The 15995-nt window shown below is 35.6% G+C and overlaps 1 protein-coding gene across 12 annotated transcripts in view; it reads right to left on the bottom strand.

The window, feature by feature from the left end:
* NBEA (neurobeachin) overlaps positions 1 to 15995 on the bottom strand; it is a 507179-nt gene that overhangs the window by 225325 nt on the left and 265859 nt on the right. For all 12 annotated transcript variants that reach the window (XM_062615053.1, XM_062615045.1, XM_062615050.1 and 9 more), the window contains one exon: positions 11453 to 11619. In XM_062615053.1, the coding sequence (XP_062471037.1) occupies positions 11453 to 11619 (167 nt within the window). The remainder of the gene's footprint in view (positions 1 to 11452; positions 11620 to 15995) is intronic.

A 15995-nucleotide genomic window follows, 5' to 3' on the forward strand; every position in this document is an offset into this window, starting at 1 on the left:
TAGTAAATCATCAAAAGAAATTTCTTACACATGAAGACTGTGTCTGTAATAAAACCAAAAGCATTTAACCCAGTAAATATAATTTACCATCAGAAGAAAAAAGAACAATGGGAATCTGAAAAATAATTACATTTGAATTTTAAGAAATAGCTTCATTTTAATTGTAGTCTATTGGCATTGTGTATACAGAAGATTTTTTAAAACAGTGGTTAGAATTCTTAAATTGAACAGCATGTACATATGTTTGAACCACAGTACGCGTGGTTTATGCATTTTTTCATGGATTTTCCAATAATCTAGGCAATTGGATAGTTCACTACATTACTGGGTTTTAAAATGCTATTTCAATGCTACTGAATGTTTAAGAAATACTTACGGCATAAGGCAGTATATTCCTGAAGCTGAAACAATCATTAGACAGTGATGTTCATCTATTTTATGGGAAGGGAGCTTTATAGGCATACTATCATGCCAAGGTCACAGGATTAAGTGAGCAGTCATGTCATTAAACAAGCCTTTTCTGTATATTTTAAAGGGTCTTACTGAGTTACTTAAAATGCCATAAACATAAATAAACTCCTATCTCTACAACACATCCATGACAGATGACTTCAAAATGTAACACTTAAGCAACGGAGTTCTATAACCTAAACAACAGCCTATATTATTGACAACAGATATCAATATACTGGGGAGCACAAATATTGGGAGAAGCTTACAGTCAGTCACCATCAGATATTTTATGTCTGTAAGTGTACAAGAAATACATATAAATGTTAAACCTTTATGTGAATAGGTATTACTGCTGAAAAATTCCAGAGCTTACAGGTTAAGAAAAAAATTGTTTATATAGAAAAAAGTAAATACTATAATAACAAATGTTCCAAATCTATACATGTAAAAACAGATAATAAAACTATATAGAACTTTCAATATACACTTGAATGGTTTAATTACTCTTTTTAAGTGCACTGTGAATTACCATATCTATTTTATCAATGAGGAAAGCAGTATAATCAAGTACAGCAATGTTATTTAAGTCATGGGAAGTCTATGACAGACATGGTGCTCCTGAATTAGTCAAAATAAACCCAGGCAAACTTATTTTTTCACTCTTTTAAACAAAACAAAACAAAGTCCAGAAATGATAAATTGAAAGAGAAATGTCTGCTGGGAATATTGTTCAGAAATGAGAAAAAAAAATTGTCGAAAGATGATCTTCATAGCTTAGCATCTGTGAACATCAGACTATACTAACAAAATGCATACAGCAACACCAAACCCAAGGAACTCTCCTGCTAAGCTATATTGAGGTAAGAAGGAAAGGACAAGGCTCTCGTTGCTGGCCTCTGTATCCAGAAAACAAGACCTCTTATATGTCACTTGGGAGCAGCAGCTACACATGCACTTGCCTATCACTCCCCTGTAATAACACTACAAGATATGACTCCAAGCAGATTAGCAATTACTGCAGAGTGAGAGAAGATAAAGTGAAATAGGCAGAAGCACAAAGTATTTCTATTTGATGGTTAAGATATGGATAGGTGAAGGCTGCAGATTATAAGGACAGTGGAAAGGAGAGCTTTGATTTCCTCAAATATGGGACGATGGACCGAAACAAAAACCTGCTATGCAGAGATATGCAGAGAGAAAAGATTTTCTTTTTAGCATCAGATGACCTGTATGATTTATGCATTGACTTAGGAAAGCTCTAAACTAGTGTGAAGGAGGATGATATTGTACTACAGACAAGCAAAAATGGTGAAAAACTCATCTTGAAGGTTGATTGCTTGGTTTTGTTTGTTTTGTTTTATTGTTTGTTCTTTTTTTTTTTCCCTTGAGGGAAGACGAGGAGGAGGAGGAGAAAAAAACAACAGCTGAGAAGACAAGAAAAATGGATCAGTCTTCATATCTTCACTGATTACACATTGTAATGGGGGGCACCGAGGGGGGGAATGGGAAATACAGGAACTAAAAAAATCTCATTATCCAGAAGACAAAACTTTGGCTACCATTACAGAGGCTTGCCAAGAGAAATAAGTGTTTGGTCCTGTGAAAACCAAGAAAGAAGTACTTTTTCCTTAGCACATAATAGTTTACTTCCTCTGAAGTTCATAAACAGGCATGAAATACTTATTGGAAGTCTGGGTAATGTTAAAAGAAGTAAAAAAAAGGTAGCACTGCACTTTGAGATATAACAGAAAAAAACTCTACCACCACCTCTAAAAGAGGATGGAGACATGAGATATTTTAGTTTTTCAAAACAACTCAATGAGAAAAGACCTAAGTCAGTGGTAAAGGGATCATTTATAAAAACAATCTTAAAGAAAAAAGAAGTTACAGAAAGATGCATCTTTTGTGTACAAATGTATAGGTTGAAAAAGTAGCTGAAGTTAAAGATAGCATTTTACAGTCGATTCTGACTAGTTCAAAGGAATTTTTAAAAAGAAATATATTTTGAACAAAAACAATCACTGAAAGAAAGAATTCCTATTTCCAAGGAAAAATGTTAAAGCTACAGAGCAACTAAGTTTAAATCCCCCAGACTTAGAAACTTTCAGGAAACCAGTGGATAAGCCTCTGCTAAAAATAAATTTTCCACAATACCTAAAACTGAAATTACATACACAACACCAAAAAATTCTGATGTGGAAGGAAGATACAGTATAACAAAAATATCAATGTGGTTGTAATCAGGAGCTCTTTCATAAACTCACATAATCAAAAAGGAAATGTAAGAATTAAAAAAGAGGAAGAGGACAAGGCAATCCCTGATCATTTATTTAGCACTTCTCTGAAAATTTATGAAGGGTAAGTGTGATTCCAGATGACTGAAAGATAATGTTATGCGGTCTTAAATGGGGAAAAACATACTAAATGCATTATAGTCTAATCTTTATCTTTGATGTATGCAAGGATACTAGGAGAATTTATCAATCAGCTGATTAATTTGAAACGAGTAACGTGGGTTTATTAAGAAAAAATGATTTCTTGTACACCTTCGCCATTTTCTTTATTGTTCATTCATCCATGGCATAATCAGAATAGTGATCTTACTGTTTGCATAGACTAAGAAAAATATGTAATAATATGATAAATGAATACATGAACAGTTAAACCCTGGGGTTTTATAGCATATGTCAAAGGTTCATGACCGGATTGGGAATGTTTTTAAGTGGGAGACTATATGGGTTGTTTCCTGAATTCTGCTGCATTAAACATTTCATTACCAACTCTGATGAAGAATCAGAGAAAAGCCACAAAAAGACCTGTAAAAAGAATTATAAGTATAATGTGGGAGAATAATAATTCAAAATTACTTAAAAAATTCTAAACTCTAAGATGAATGAGACACACACCAGTCTTAAAATAATTAGAAGCACAGATATAAAGCAGGAAGTGATTGCGCCAATTAGTAGGAGTAAGAGCCTGCAGAGTGGTTCTAGGAAGTACTGACAGAGCCTACAATCTCATTTTAGTCAGTTAAGATATAGTGTGAAATAACCTTAAGTAGTGTTGTGCATTGTTGAGGTGTCACCCGCAATCAAGGGCCCAGATTGGAATACCTCTTTCTAAGGAAGATGTAGGCAAATTGCAGGGAATCTACAGCAAGACACCAACATTATACAAGATACAGATAACTGAACCAGTAAAGGAGCACTGAAAGGACAGTATGAGCTTTCAAAGCCTTTGAGAAAGGCTAGGTTTAAAATCAGGTATGATAAATCTAATTTGTAGCAAAGAAAATGATCCTATAATGCACATGAAAATTCAACATTAAAATGATCAAAGACATAGAATGAGTTTTCCAAGGCATTTGCAGAATTCCACTCTCCTCTCCGCAAAGAAAGGAGGATGCAAAACATGTGATAGGGATGTGCTAGACTATGCCTACCTTAGTCAGTGCTTGAGGATGATTTAGTCTTCAGTTCCTTTCCAGACCCTGCTCTGAATATCTCAAATTATTTTACAAACATACAGTTGGACATAAATGCATTTTGAATAAAAAAGTACAAGACACATTAAGGTTTTGAAAGGAGGGGAATCAAAATGGCTCCACCAGGTTTTCACTTCTGGCTAAATTCTGCATTTCTGATGTTTCTAACAAAAATTATGAGAAGTCTATCAAAACATTACAGATGCTCTCCTAGGAAAAAAAAAACCACAACATTTTCTACAGCTTTGCATTCATCAACTGTAATCTACTTGAAGTATGACATGGGAAAGAATCTTAGAGTGTAATGGTACTACAACATCACACTGTAAGTTAAAAATATGATATTTCTCACCTATTTTATGTCACAAAATAAAGAATAAATCAAATGATTTTAATTTCTGAGAAAAAAGCCTCCTTAGGAACATAAAAATTACTTTTTCAGAATCTTCTAATCTATGGCTTTTGTTAATTTTTTTTCTTTGCTTTTTATTCTTGCATATACAGAAAATGGGAAATCCAGTGCTATACTGCACATGTATTGCTAGATAGACATGGGAGAAAAAAATCAATTAAGGGAAGTGTTATCTGCCTAATGAGTTTCTACGTCTATCCAAACAGAAGTCAGTGAAAGAAGGAGAATAGATGCCTGTCCAATACCAGCAACTGTTAGTCCAGTCTACTGATACCCCTTCAGAGGTTGTTTGCACTGCAGGATCGGGGGAAAACATGAAGAAGGGCAGCTGGATTTTGAAGGCCTACTGAAATGTGGAGAATTTAAAATCGGACTGACTGAAATTGAAATTCCTCTGGAAATCCTGAATTGAAAATTCAAGGAGTCTGAGTATCAGATGGACCTATCATGCCTACTTGTCCTATCTTTCCATTTCTTTAGATTCACTTACAGCTGAAGACAGGTTACAGGGCTAAATGGACTGCTAGTCTTGAACCATTATGGATGTCCTTGTGATTGGCATCTTGGAAGCTGAATGGCTGCTGAACATGATAGCTCTATGGATAGATTTATGAAGGAACAGAAATCCCTTTCAGTTTGCTAAGGCTGGCCTTTCTCTCAATTTAAGCATATTTTAAAATTCCCTTGTTATTGCTACAATACAAAAATACGTACAGAAAGTTGACTGTATGCAATTTGGATATGTATTCTGATTGTTGTTCCAGTTAAAGACCCTGCTGACATCTGGAGGTCAGCTGTTTCTAAAGCTTAAAGAAAAACAGTATTGGCAAATCCTTCCTGTTTGTGTTTGCCAGGAAGAGAAAGGGGAAAAAAATTAGGTGGAAAGAGAGAGCATACTCAAGAGAAGTGAAAAAAAACAAGAAAAAAATAATTCTATTGCTGCAGAAGTAATAATGTGAAACAAAATGTAGAAGCCTTCCTTCTTTAATATGAAATACAATATACTGTACTTCCTAGAGACAAACAAGTCTTTCCACTGAACTGACCAAGTTCTTCCTGAGTACCATGCATTTCCCAACACTGGAAAATGCTACCTCTTTCCAAAGAAAATATTTTATTCTGAGGTTTCTTCCAGTTGTGGGAAAAAATCCATAGTGAACAGCAACATGCTTCAAAACAACTGAGTAACCCTGCACAAACACAAAACTGAACAAATCTCACGTAAGCACTCTGTACACTCACTTGTAAAGCCCATCCCTCGTTATACAATACTGCTTTCTTGGCAGGTATCTCTATGCTGCAGATAGCATCCCACACCTAACTTCCTATTATTAGAAAAGGATACAGAATTCTTCTAGCTTCCTTTTTCCATTGTGCTCTTCAAATGCCACGGCACCATTATCAAGAGCTTCTTCAACTAGTTTCTGCCTTCAACCACAGCAGTAAGCAATCAGGGAAGGAGGAAGGAAGAGGGTACACAGTGGCAGGGGATGTACTATAACGAGTGCAGAGCAGCAGGAGCAGCACAAAGTTAAAAGCACAGTAAGAAAGATAAGAAGGGGATAGAAATAGTAAAATACTACAAAAAAGGTATCAGATTAGTAAAATAGTCCCACATTTATGTTTAAACCCTGCTACAGAAGGATGACCAATACTGGACCTAAAATGTGAATAATAATAATGACACATTTACTGATCTCAAGTAGCTCAGTTAAGTAAAAACATCAGAAGGCAGAAAAGCATTTTCACAATGTCTGGTTGTGATGAAATCATCTCAAACAAAATATTTGGAATTTGTAGTCAAGATAGCTAATGACTGAGCTGAAAAGTGTGCAGTTCCATCAGATCTATCCGTAAGGATCCACTCTGCAAACAAAAACAGATTCCACTAATTCTAGAAACATACAAAAATTCATAGTTCTTACAGAGTATGTAGAAAAATGCAGTACCTTAACAGGCCCTCTAACAACAGGCATGTCAAACACACTTCTGGATCCAGTAGACAGGCTCTTTTCCACTGTTCTAAAGCTCATTTTTTAATTTATGTCTAGCAGTTAAAATGAGCCAGAAATGAAACCAGATGAAGCTGATTTGCAGTGGGGGACAGGATAGGTTTTGTGTCTCTCTGAACTTCCTAAGATGGCAGCTCGTATAGAGATGGAGTCAGAGCATGCCAAGGGCTGGCTCTAAGAGAAAGTCCTTCTTACTAAATTCCTGCATTCTGATCTCCCTTGTAAACTGGAAACATTTGGTTTAGAAGCATTGTCATCCCAGAATCAACTTATTTAACTACCAAGCCCCATAGACTCACAAAAGGGGAGTTCCCCTCCTTAGGTTCTCCCTCCCTGGTCCCCAGCAGATCTCAGCCTTTGCAGAAGCACATGCTGTAGTGAGAGGCAAGACTAGCTGTCTGGCAAGAAACTTTTTATTTCCAGCCTGTCTCCCCAGACAAATTTGGTCTTCACCACAGAATGAGACTGACAGCTCTGCCGCACTCCACCATGAATGATTAATTTGTTATGGGTGTCTAGTTTATCCAAAGACAGATTTGAACAGAAAAAGCCCTTATATACTTGCTATTTGATAAAGCTGCTTTAATGTAGGTGGAACCTGCTTTATCAAAACATGGAAAGCAAGAGAACCAAGTCTCATTTTTAAATGTAATTTTTCCCATTATGGTAACCCTCCTATGTATATCGAAACTGTTCATGTGAAAATATCTATGACAAGTATTTAATATTTAGACTTAGAACACAAATTAGAACTCAGAATTCCTTGCATTGCCCTAGATTGCCTTAAACCTATAATAACTGTAAGACAGAGCTGTTATGTACAGTATTCTTGAATAAAAGTTTTTGAAAAGTTGAGATATCTGATTAAACCAAGCAGCTGATATAAGAGCTGGTAACAGATTATGGCCCAAAACACAGGCATGCATATGGTTGACAAGGAATGTGAACTGTGTGTGCAGACAGGTTTTACAAAACTTTTGTTTTTCCCCCAGAAAGATGTGTAAGGGGAGAGAAGCAGATGGGGAGAAGACAAGCACCATATGAAGCTGACAGAAGACTGAAGGAAGCATATGTTGTGACATGAAGACTATAACCCTGAAAAAAGCTAATGGTAAGTGCTGTTTTAAAGCAGCTTTGAACGCTACACTATGAAACACCCTGTTTGATTCTTCCTCAGTTCAAGGAAATAGGATGTTGCATATTCATTCTGAGTAAGTGGCAATGCATCAAAGAAATATTCAACTCATCAGTTTTTCATCTGAATGGGAAAAACCTGCAGTATTCTAGTTCTGGTATAATGCTGAAGTTTAACAAAGGGGAAAACAGTATGTTTAGGATAAGCTATTACGAAGATACCTGCAAGTGTTAAATTGTCGAAACAACGAAAACAGAACTAGTTTGGTTTAAGGGCACAAACAGGCTTTATAACAAACTAACAAGATTTATTTTGAAATCTATTATTTTTTTATCTGAGATATGTAGGAGAAAGTAAGATGATTCAATAATTTCCTTTTGCTGTATAGGAGCTGATGCTCACACCTGCAAGACATTGAGGAAAGAACTTTAGTTTTCACTTTGACATGAAGGTAAAGTATTTGTGAAAGGGGAAAGACGTTAAAAATTACAAAATTACAAGCAATACAAAATAAAAGGTTCCTTTTCAAACTTGTTGTTTATCATTTTTAAGCAGAAGGAGATAAAAGAATGAAAAGGTTTCCAGACCAACTCTAACTGTACTGACTAATGTATGGACAGGGATAGGTTGTACAATGTTAATGCATTTGTATGTGTTTAGTCAACTGGTGAAGCATTGCATATAATTAATTTCTCCTTTAAAAATTAATAGCTAATTAAGGTAATTGAAATGCAAGTCACATGATTTTGTTATTTGTAATTCAACTACCTTTATGTGACTATAATCTTAGAATTGAAAGTTTCATATGGCATTTTGCTGAATCACACCATTAAACTTCATTCTTGTTTCTTCAGACATCTTGATAAGAGTATATAACATGAGCACGTATGTTGAAGAACTTAAAATCATTCTTTATCTTGAGGCGATACAAACACACATATATATATATATATCAAATGCTACAATTATCAGTAAACTGGGAGCTGCAGATTGGGAATGTGACAGAGAATTGAAGCTTTTAAGAATCAGACTCATCTCCCCCTCCAGCAGTTTCATACCTGTCTTATCTATTTTGGATGTCAAAAGGCACTGCTATTGTCCAAGTATTTATCACATAGAACTGGTTGCCTCTTTCTCCCCCTGTCCCTTCTGGGCCTGTGAACGATCTTCCTAATTCACCATTTCAAGATTGGTCTCCAGGTCCAGAGGTGGACAGGAGACCAGCAGTATGCTTTAAGAACTGTGGGAACACTCTTCCCAACAGAAATGATGGAGTCGCTACTCCAGAGGTCTAGAGGTCTGGAGTGTCAACATTTGTATTTATTTATTTATTTATTTATTTATTCAATGTAACTGTATTCCAGTCAGGCTGTATCTCCTGGGGCACAGTGAAGCAGCAGTTTATAAAGAGACTCCGAACACCGTAACTATTTGTCAGGAATCAAAAAGGAGACTTGGAGCCTGCTGTGTCTCCTGCTGGCCAGGACCTGAGGTATGTAAAATCCAAGAGCCCATCTCGATTTCCATCATATAAGAAGTACAGGAAGATCTACCTAATTAACAACAGTTTTTGCCTTCTGTGTCTACATAGTTTAATGAGACCCCCTGTACCTTCTGCACTTGAAGCCTTTTAAATCTGCCCAGCCAGAACCACTGACCTTGGTCCTTAACAAGGCTCAGAGGGTCTCCCACTGGGCATCTCTCCCCACCTGCTGCCATCCTAGAGCTTCCCATTCACAGTCCACTAGTTCTCATGACAGAAGATACACTTGCATGGTGGACTGCCATGGCACACACAGTAAGACCTGCAGTGCAAGGCCATTTGCTTCCTGATCAGCACCTGCAAATGGGGAACCCCACTTGGAGACCTCATGCTGTCACAATTCTCCCCTTCTCCAGGTTAAGCAGTAGCCTGCAGCTAAAATGCAACCAGGCCAATGGCTGCACCTAACACACTGAGCACTGAAATAGGAAAGCAGCACTGCAAGTAGTTGAGAAGTGGACACATGGGGTGGCATGACAGGAATAAAATAAGAGTTCCTTTTGCTTGATGTAGGAAATTTCACAGGTTTGTCACAGGTGTCAACGTGCATGGCTCATCAAAACCTTTCATGGACTGACGAGCAAAAAAAACCCTGCAGTAGCGGTCTGTTGCCGTTTAGGATACCATCAACAATCCAGGAGAGGAAGGTTATCTGGCCCAAAGAAAAGAAGGTCTCCTGAAAAACCTAGTGAGCAGGAACTGACTTTAGCCTGCAAAGTGCCTCCAGTCATTCACATACTTGAGCAACATTATTTAAAAATTCTAAGATATTAAAAGGGCTGAAAATTGCACTTATTTTCAAAGGTTCAAGTCTCCAGATACACAGCTTTAAGCCTGAACTAGAAATAACATGAGCATCCATTATGGACTCAGGCTGTTTTGAATTAACAATATCAAAATCTTCTATTTGTGATTTTTGTAATTTCCACCAGAATATCTCTGGTTCTAGACTACCGAGTTTCTGCAAGACTGAATTTGCACACTTCCTACCACCTTAAAAAATTAATACATCTCCATCATAACTCAGGAAATAGTGATTTCTTTGGCAGATATAAGAATGATAAGCATAAAAAAAATCATTTTTTTTAACACTGTATAATTGCAAGAACCAAACAGAATTACAAAAAGAACAAACAGTGTATGTGGTATTTATTAAACCTTTTTACTGACAATGTCAATTGTATTACTTGGCAACATTTCTAATAGGCTTAACCCCTAGATATATATTCAAGCTAAATTCAAATAGATGTTTTTGAAAGAAAACTTTTATCTAGAGAAGTTTTTTATTAGTCCATATTGGTTGATCAGCCTCAACTAGATTTTTACTGGAAAGTTTTTTAAGAGCTAAAATCTGACTTTCTATTCTGCCTGACTTGGAGCAGACTTAAACAGGATTTATGTAGAAAATCAAGATGTAAGAATTTGGGTATTTGGGAGCAGAACTTCCTTGATTCGTACTGTTTGAGTTATTCTACTCTGAATGAATAATCAAGTATTTGTGGATAGAATGCATAAACAAAAGAGAGACTTGGCAGTCTCTAGTTTTGCAGACAGGGCACTTACATGGCAGACCCAGGTTCAAGACCTTGCTCTGAATGAAGGAAAGGAGCAATTTCAGCTCAAGCCTTCCACATGGGGGTCAGCACCTTAGCCAATGGCTATTTTTGTGATTCAGAAGGCTTGGGTTTGGTTTGTGTTTTTTTTTTCTCCGATTAAAACCTCAAATAGTATAATATCACTTACACACAGTAGAAATTATGTTTGTTTGGTTTTTTATTTATTTATTTTTAATAGGCTTACCTGTAGAACTGAGCTGCACTTTGCTTATGTTCAGCTTTGTACATGCTACATTTAAGTACAATGTACTTTCTGCTTTAAGCATACATGTCTGGCACTGACTGCTGGTTTGTTGTAGTTCACAGTGGATCTTACCAGTTTATTACTTGCATGGAAAAGGGGATAAACGAAAGCATCAGACTGTGACTCAGTAACTTGGTTCTGCTGGTTATTCTAATAGTGACTCAGTCTGTAATACTAGACAAGTAATTTTGATTCTATCTTTATTTCATGCTTCCTCTGTTGACATCTATAAATCTCTACATGTCTCAATATCTCATTCAGAACACTTCACTCTAATACTGATGAGCCTCAAAATCTACCAATATACCAACAGTAAAACTGCATTATAATCAACAAATATGCTAAAATATTATGTTTGCATTCTCTAAGGAAGTTTGATCAATGAATCTTTAGCAAAGAGGACTTCTCAAGTGTCAGCTGAAGAAAAGACAGAGAAAATATATTTTAGGGATACTAGTTCCTAGTACATTCATATTTCATTTATGCAATGACTGCTTCTCTTAAACTTTAAAATTAACATTTTAAACCCAGATATTTTACATTTGCAGCTTACCTATGAGAAACAGCTCCCCAGGCACCATGCTTATTTGTTAGTATGTTGAGTATCTTCTGTTTCAGCTGATTGGCTGTAACATGATCTCGATGCTTAGCAGCACTGATAAGATGATCACACATCTTCTCCTCCTCTCTTCTGTCAGCAGCATACTGAGCACACTGTGACTAGGAATGAACGCACATTCAGTTCATAAAAATTGGCTATTTAGAATTGCTTCAAAATCGTGATTTACCAACACTCTTTAAACATGACAAGAATTCATTAAAATACTTTCAAGAGAAATAGGACACACCGTTCAATTGAAAGAGTTCTGTTACTATATATTATCCACGAAGAAGCACTCAGAGTATGTAAAAACTGAAATATCAAAGGCTAAGACAACAGAATTGCAGTTAGAAACATTTAGTTAAATGTTTCTGTGTGTATATGTGTGACCGTGGATATGCCTTAAAAGATGATCTTTATTTGTAAAAGTTTCATGTGTTCTTGGGTATAAATTATAGATATAACACACATAGCATAATATAAAGGAAAGAATTATGTACAGTGGTTTTGACTTTTAGATGTCAATAAAACAAAAAGCTAGTTGATAATTTTATTACTGTGAATGCTGAAGATAAACTCCTTTAACTGTGAAATTACAGACTATATGTTCTTTACTGTAAGGGTGGTGAGGCACTGGAATGGGTCACCCAAGGAAGTTGTGAATGCTCCATCTCTGGTGGTATCCAAGGCCAGACTGGACAGAGGCTTGGGTTACATGGTTTAGTGTGAGGTGTCCCTGCCCATGGCAAGGGGGTTGGAACTAGATGATCTTAAGGTCCTTTCCAACCCTAACTGTTCTATGATTCTATGATTTTCTATTTCGTATCACGACACGACAAATTTTCATAACATGCTACATTTCTAAAAAATGCTAATGGTTAAATGCTCAGCTTTTAAACTGAAAAAGAGCTAATGTTCTCATCATGTTTCCTTTAAAAGATAACTACCTCAAAAAAAAATTCTGTGGTTATTGATCATGCAAATTTGCTCTTGTGAGACCTCACCTGGAGTATTGTGTGCAGTTCTGGTGTCCTCAACATAAAAAGGACATGGAACTGTTGGAACAAGTCCAGAGAAGGGCCACGAGGATGATCAGGGGACTGGAGCACCTCCCATATGAAGACAGGCTGAGAAAGTTGGGGCTGTTCAGCCTGGAGAAGAGAAGGCTGCATGGAGACCTCATAGCAGCCTTCCAGTATCTGAAGGGGGCCTATAGGGATGCTGGGGAGGGACTCTTCATTAGGGACTGTAGTGACAGGACAAGGGGTAACAGGTTCAAACTTAAACAGGGGAAGTTTAGATTGGGTGCAAGGAAGAAGTTCTTTACTGTTAGGGTGGTGGCGCACTGGAATGGGTTGCCCAGGGAGGTTGTGAATGCTCCATCTCTGGCAATGTTCAAGACCAGGTTGGACGAGGCCTTGGGTGACATGGTTTAGTGTGAGGTGTCCCTGCCCATGGCAGGGGGGTTGGAACTTGATGATCTTAAGGTCCTTTCCAACCCTAACTATTCTATGATTCTATGATTCTATGAAATTTGTTTCCAAAACTGTCAAAACTCTACAATGTATTTCAGCTTTTATAAATCCTTTATGTGTCATAAGCACAATGTAATTTTTTCCATGTTTTTCTCAAAATAATCTCAAGTTCAAATTAATTTCTCCTCCTTGTAAAGATCATTTTAAAATGTCTAAATTAAGCAAATGTAGCCATGCAAATTAAAATAATTAAAATAAATCCATGATACGTATTGTTTTCTAGGTATATATTAGAAAGGCGAGACAATTCTCAAAACCATTATTTTTAAAATCACCTTTTAAGCAACATTTTTGAATGCAGTTATTGTGCATCATTTTAGAACGTTTAGCCAACACTCAATGCTGTAACATAGCTGACTAGAATCCTACTTTCTAGTATTCAAAAGAACAATTAAAAATACATTAACCTCATGCTAAATTGTAGTTTATTGTTCATATTTCTGCACACTTCCTTGTTAGTACTGATCACATTTGCATTCAGTAAGATTTCAGTAGTGGTCTTTCCACTGTGTTACAGTATTATTTCAAGTAATCTATCTGGAAAAGAGCAATCATTACACTTATTCATAAAGGGTTAATTCATTTTTCAATTTATCATCTTGTACAGGGAAGCACCAATTAGTACAATGATATGCCTTAGTAATGAGGTTAATATTTCACCAGCTCATTGGACAGTAAAATTAAATTTTCATTTTTCTTCCTGAACAATTACAAAGGTTAACAAAATGAAAGTTAACTGTGGGAGGAATTTTCCTGGCCCTGACTGCAACTGGAGTCACAGGATAAAATTCCGATGCTGATCCCCGGCCTTCCCACTATGCAGGAGACACAGTCACTCAGTGCAGCTTGGGCCAAATAAATTCACCCATCAATTCAATTAAAATTTAAAAGGTAAAAATAAAATAGCCACTCACTTCTCTGATTGAGAGCAACGATTAACATGTACTAAACCCCAGAATATGTACCAATACAGCTTATTAAAACAAAATGACAGATTTACAATTGTGTAACAGAAAACTACTAGAAATCTTTGTCCCTACTACTTTCAAGTAGGATAAATAATAAACTGTTCAGTTATATACCTACCATTATTAAAGACAATATATAAAACATTCTTTCAGACTTTAACCATCACTTTACTTAAATATATCTGAGTTTCATATTTTACACAGGCTACATTTCATAATTTTCTTTTATGACTTTCAGATTTTATCTTACTCATCTAAAATGTGTAGCTGAGGTTCTTCATGTGACAAACATAATGGAAGTTTTCATATATGAAAAATATTTTGGTTTCTTTACCAGACAATAAGACCGACTTAAGACTATTCCTTTAGGGAATATAGTTAATATTCTAAATCCTATTTGCTAACAGAAGCTTAAAGTTAATTGAATATTCTCATTTTGTCTAGAGTTCTGACAGATCTTATACCTCAATGTATTCTTCAAAGAGCAGATAAATCAATCTTCTATTGTCATTTTAGGTTACTGCATAATGCTCTGATAAATATCAAATGTTATGTATTGTTGAGGCAATATGAAACTTCTGACACACATTTAATTGTAAATGTGATTTTATCTAAGTTCAAAATACCCAGTATATGATTGGTAATAAAGTTGTTGCAATCCCATATGACAAGTGTCTGCTGTCTGCTCTGACAAAATGAAGTAAAGGTTATGTGTATTCAAAATGACAACAGATATCTCTGTGTCTCACACTTTTCAGATAGGTCAAGGAGCACAAAAACTAGTACATCAAAGTGCACATTTAAGAGAGCTGTTTCAAAGAGACAAAAACCTAATCAAAACTGAGATTACTGGATCCTATTTCTAGCCACCAGGTGCTTGTTGGCATTTCCTGACAGTTGAATAAATTGATATAGCTATTTACTATCATCATCAATACTAAGTCAGTCTATCTTAAAAATAATGTTAGGTCATTTGAGCATTAAAACACTTAGAAATGCCTGTTTGTGCATACATGCTTGCATGTACACAACTATATGCAAGCACAGGCAGGTTTGGAAATAAAAACTAGTGATGCTGAAAGGCTGCACAGGGTAAAAATGCAAAACCATGTTTGATAAAGTCATGTCCAGAATGAAATTTTAGCTTTACTCCATAATTTTTGCATGAAAGTTTTTGAATAAGAACAGAATTTATCATGAAGAAATAATAAAAGCCCTGTTAAACTAAGCACATTTTAAAAATCAGGGGGGTTGTATATTTCTATAATTTTCAAGCAATATAATATAAATCATATACTGCAATACTCATTGATGAAAAAAACAACCGAATGTTGACTCCTTTTGGGAGTAAGAATTCTAGTCATTAAAGAGTTATGGGAGTCAGCTGCTCTGTTATTTTTTCCAATACTTAAGAGGAATAGACATTTTAACCACAATCTTACTCTAAATAATTAATGACTACTGACTAGAAAGATATGTAATATCATATTTCAATATATAAATTATAGCAAGTAAATGTTCTAAGTGCTCCCAAATGCAAAGTGCTCTAACAAAATTACCTTAAAATACTAATTCTGTTTAACAAAACATTTCTACTTCTTATTTTTTGTGAAATGCCTTAAGTGTATTAATTACTTTTCTTTCTTACTAAACTCATATATACAGCTGATAAAATCCAACAAAAATAATTGCTAATGTGATTTTCATTACTATTCACAATAAACCAAAAAAAGTTCTTTGTGAACCTAAGAATCTACCATATCAGTTTAGACATTCTGATTAAGGGATTTCTTCAAGCTGTAAATATTTTCATAAATTTAAGTGAGGAGATGAGAAACCAAACCCATTCTTTGTGTTTGACATTTACCAAAGCTTTTAAAAACTAGTTTTGAAACGCCTTTAATGTAAATTTCTTTCTTGGAAGAAAAAAAATCTTTATTGTATGGGGTTACAGCCAAGGTGACAACTGAGTGAAAACAGAGAACCAGAAAT

This window comes from Pezoporus occidentalis, unplaced genomic scaffold, assembly GCF_034315485.1.
Source record: "Pezoporus occidentalis ecotype Australia unplaced genomic scaffold, CSIRO_AGI_Poc_V1 ctg18, whole genome shotgun sequence".
In the NCBI taxonomy this organism is placed as follows: Eukaryota; Metazoa; Chordata; class Aves; order Psittaciformes; family Psittacidae; genus Pezoporus; species Pezoporus occidentalis.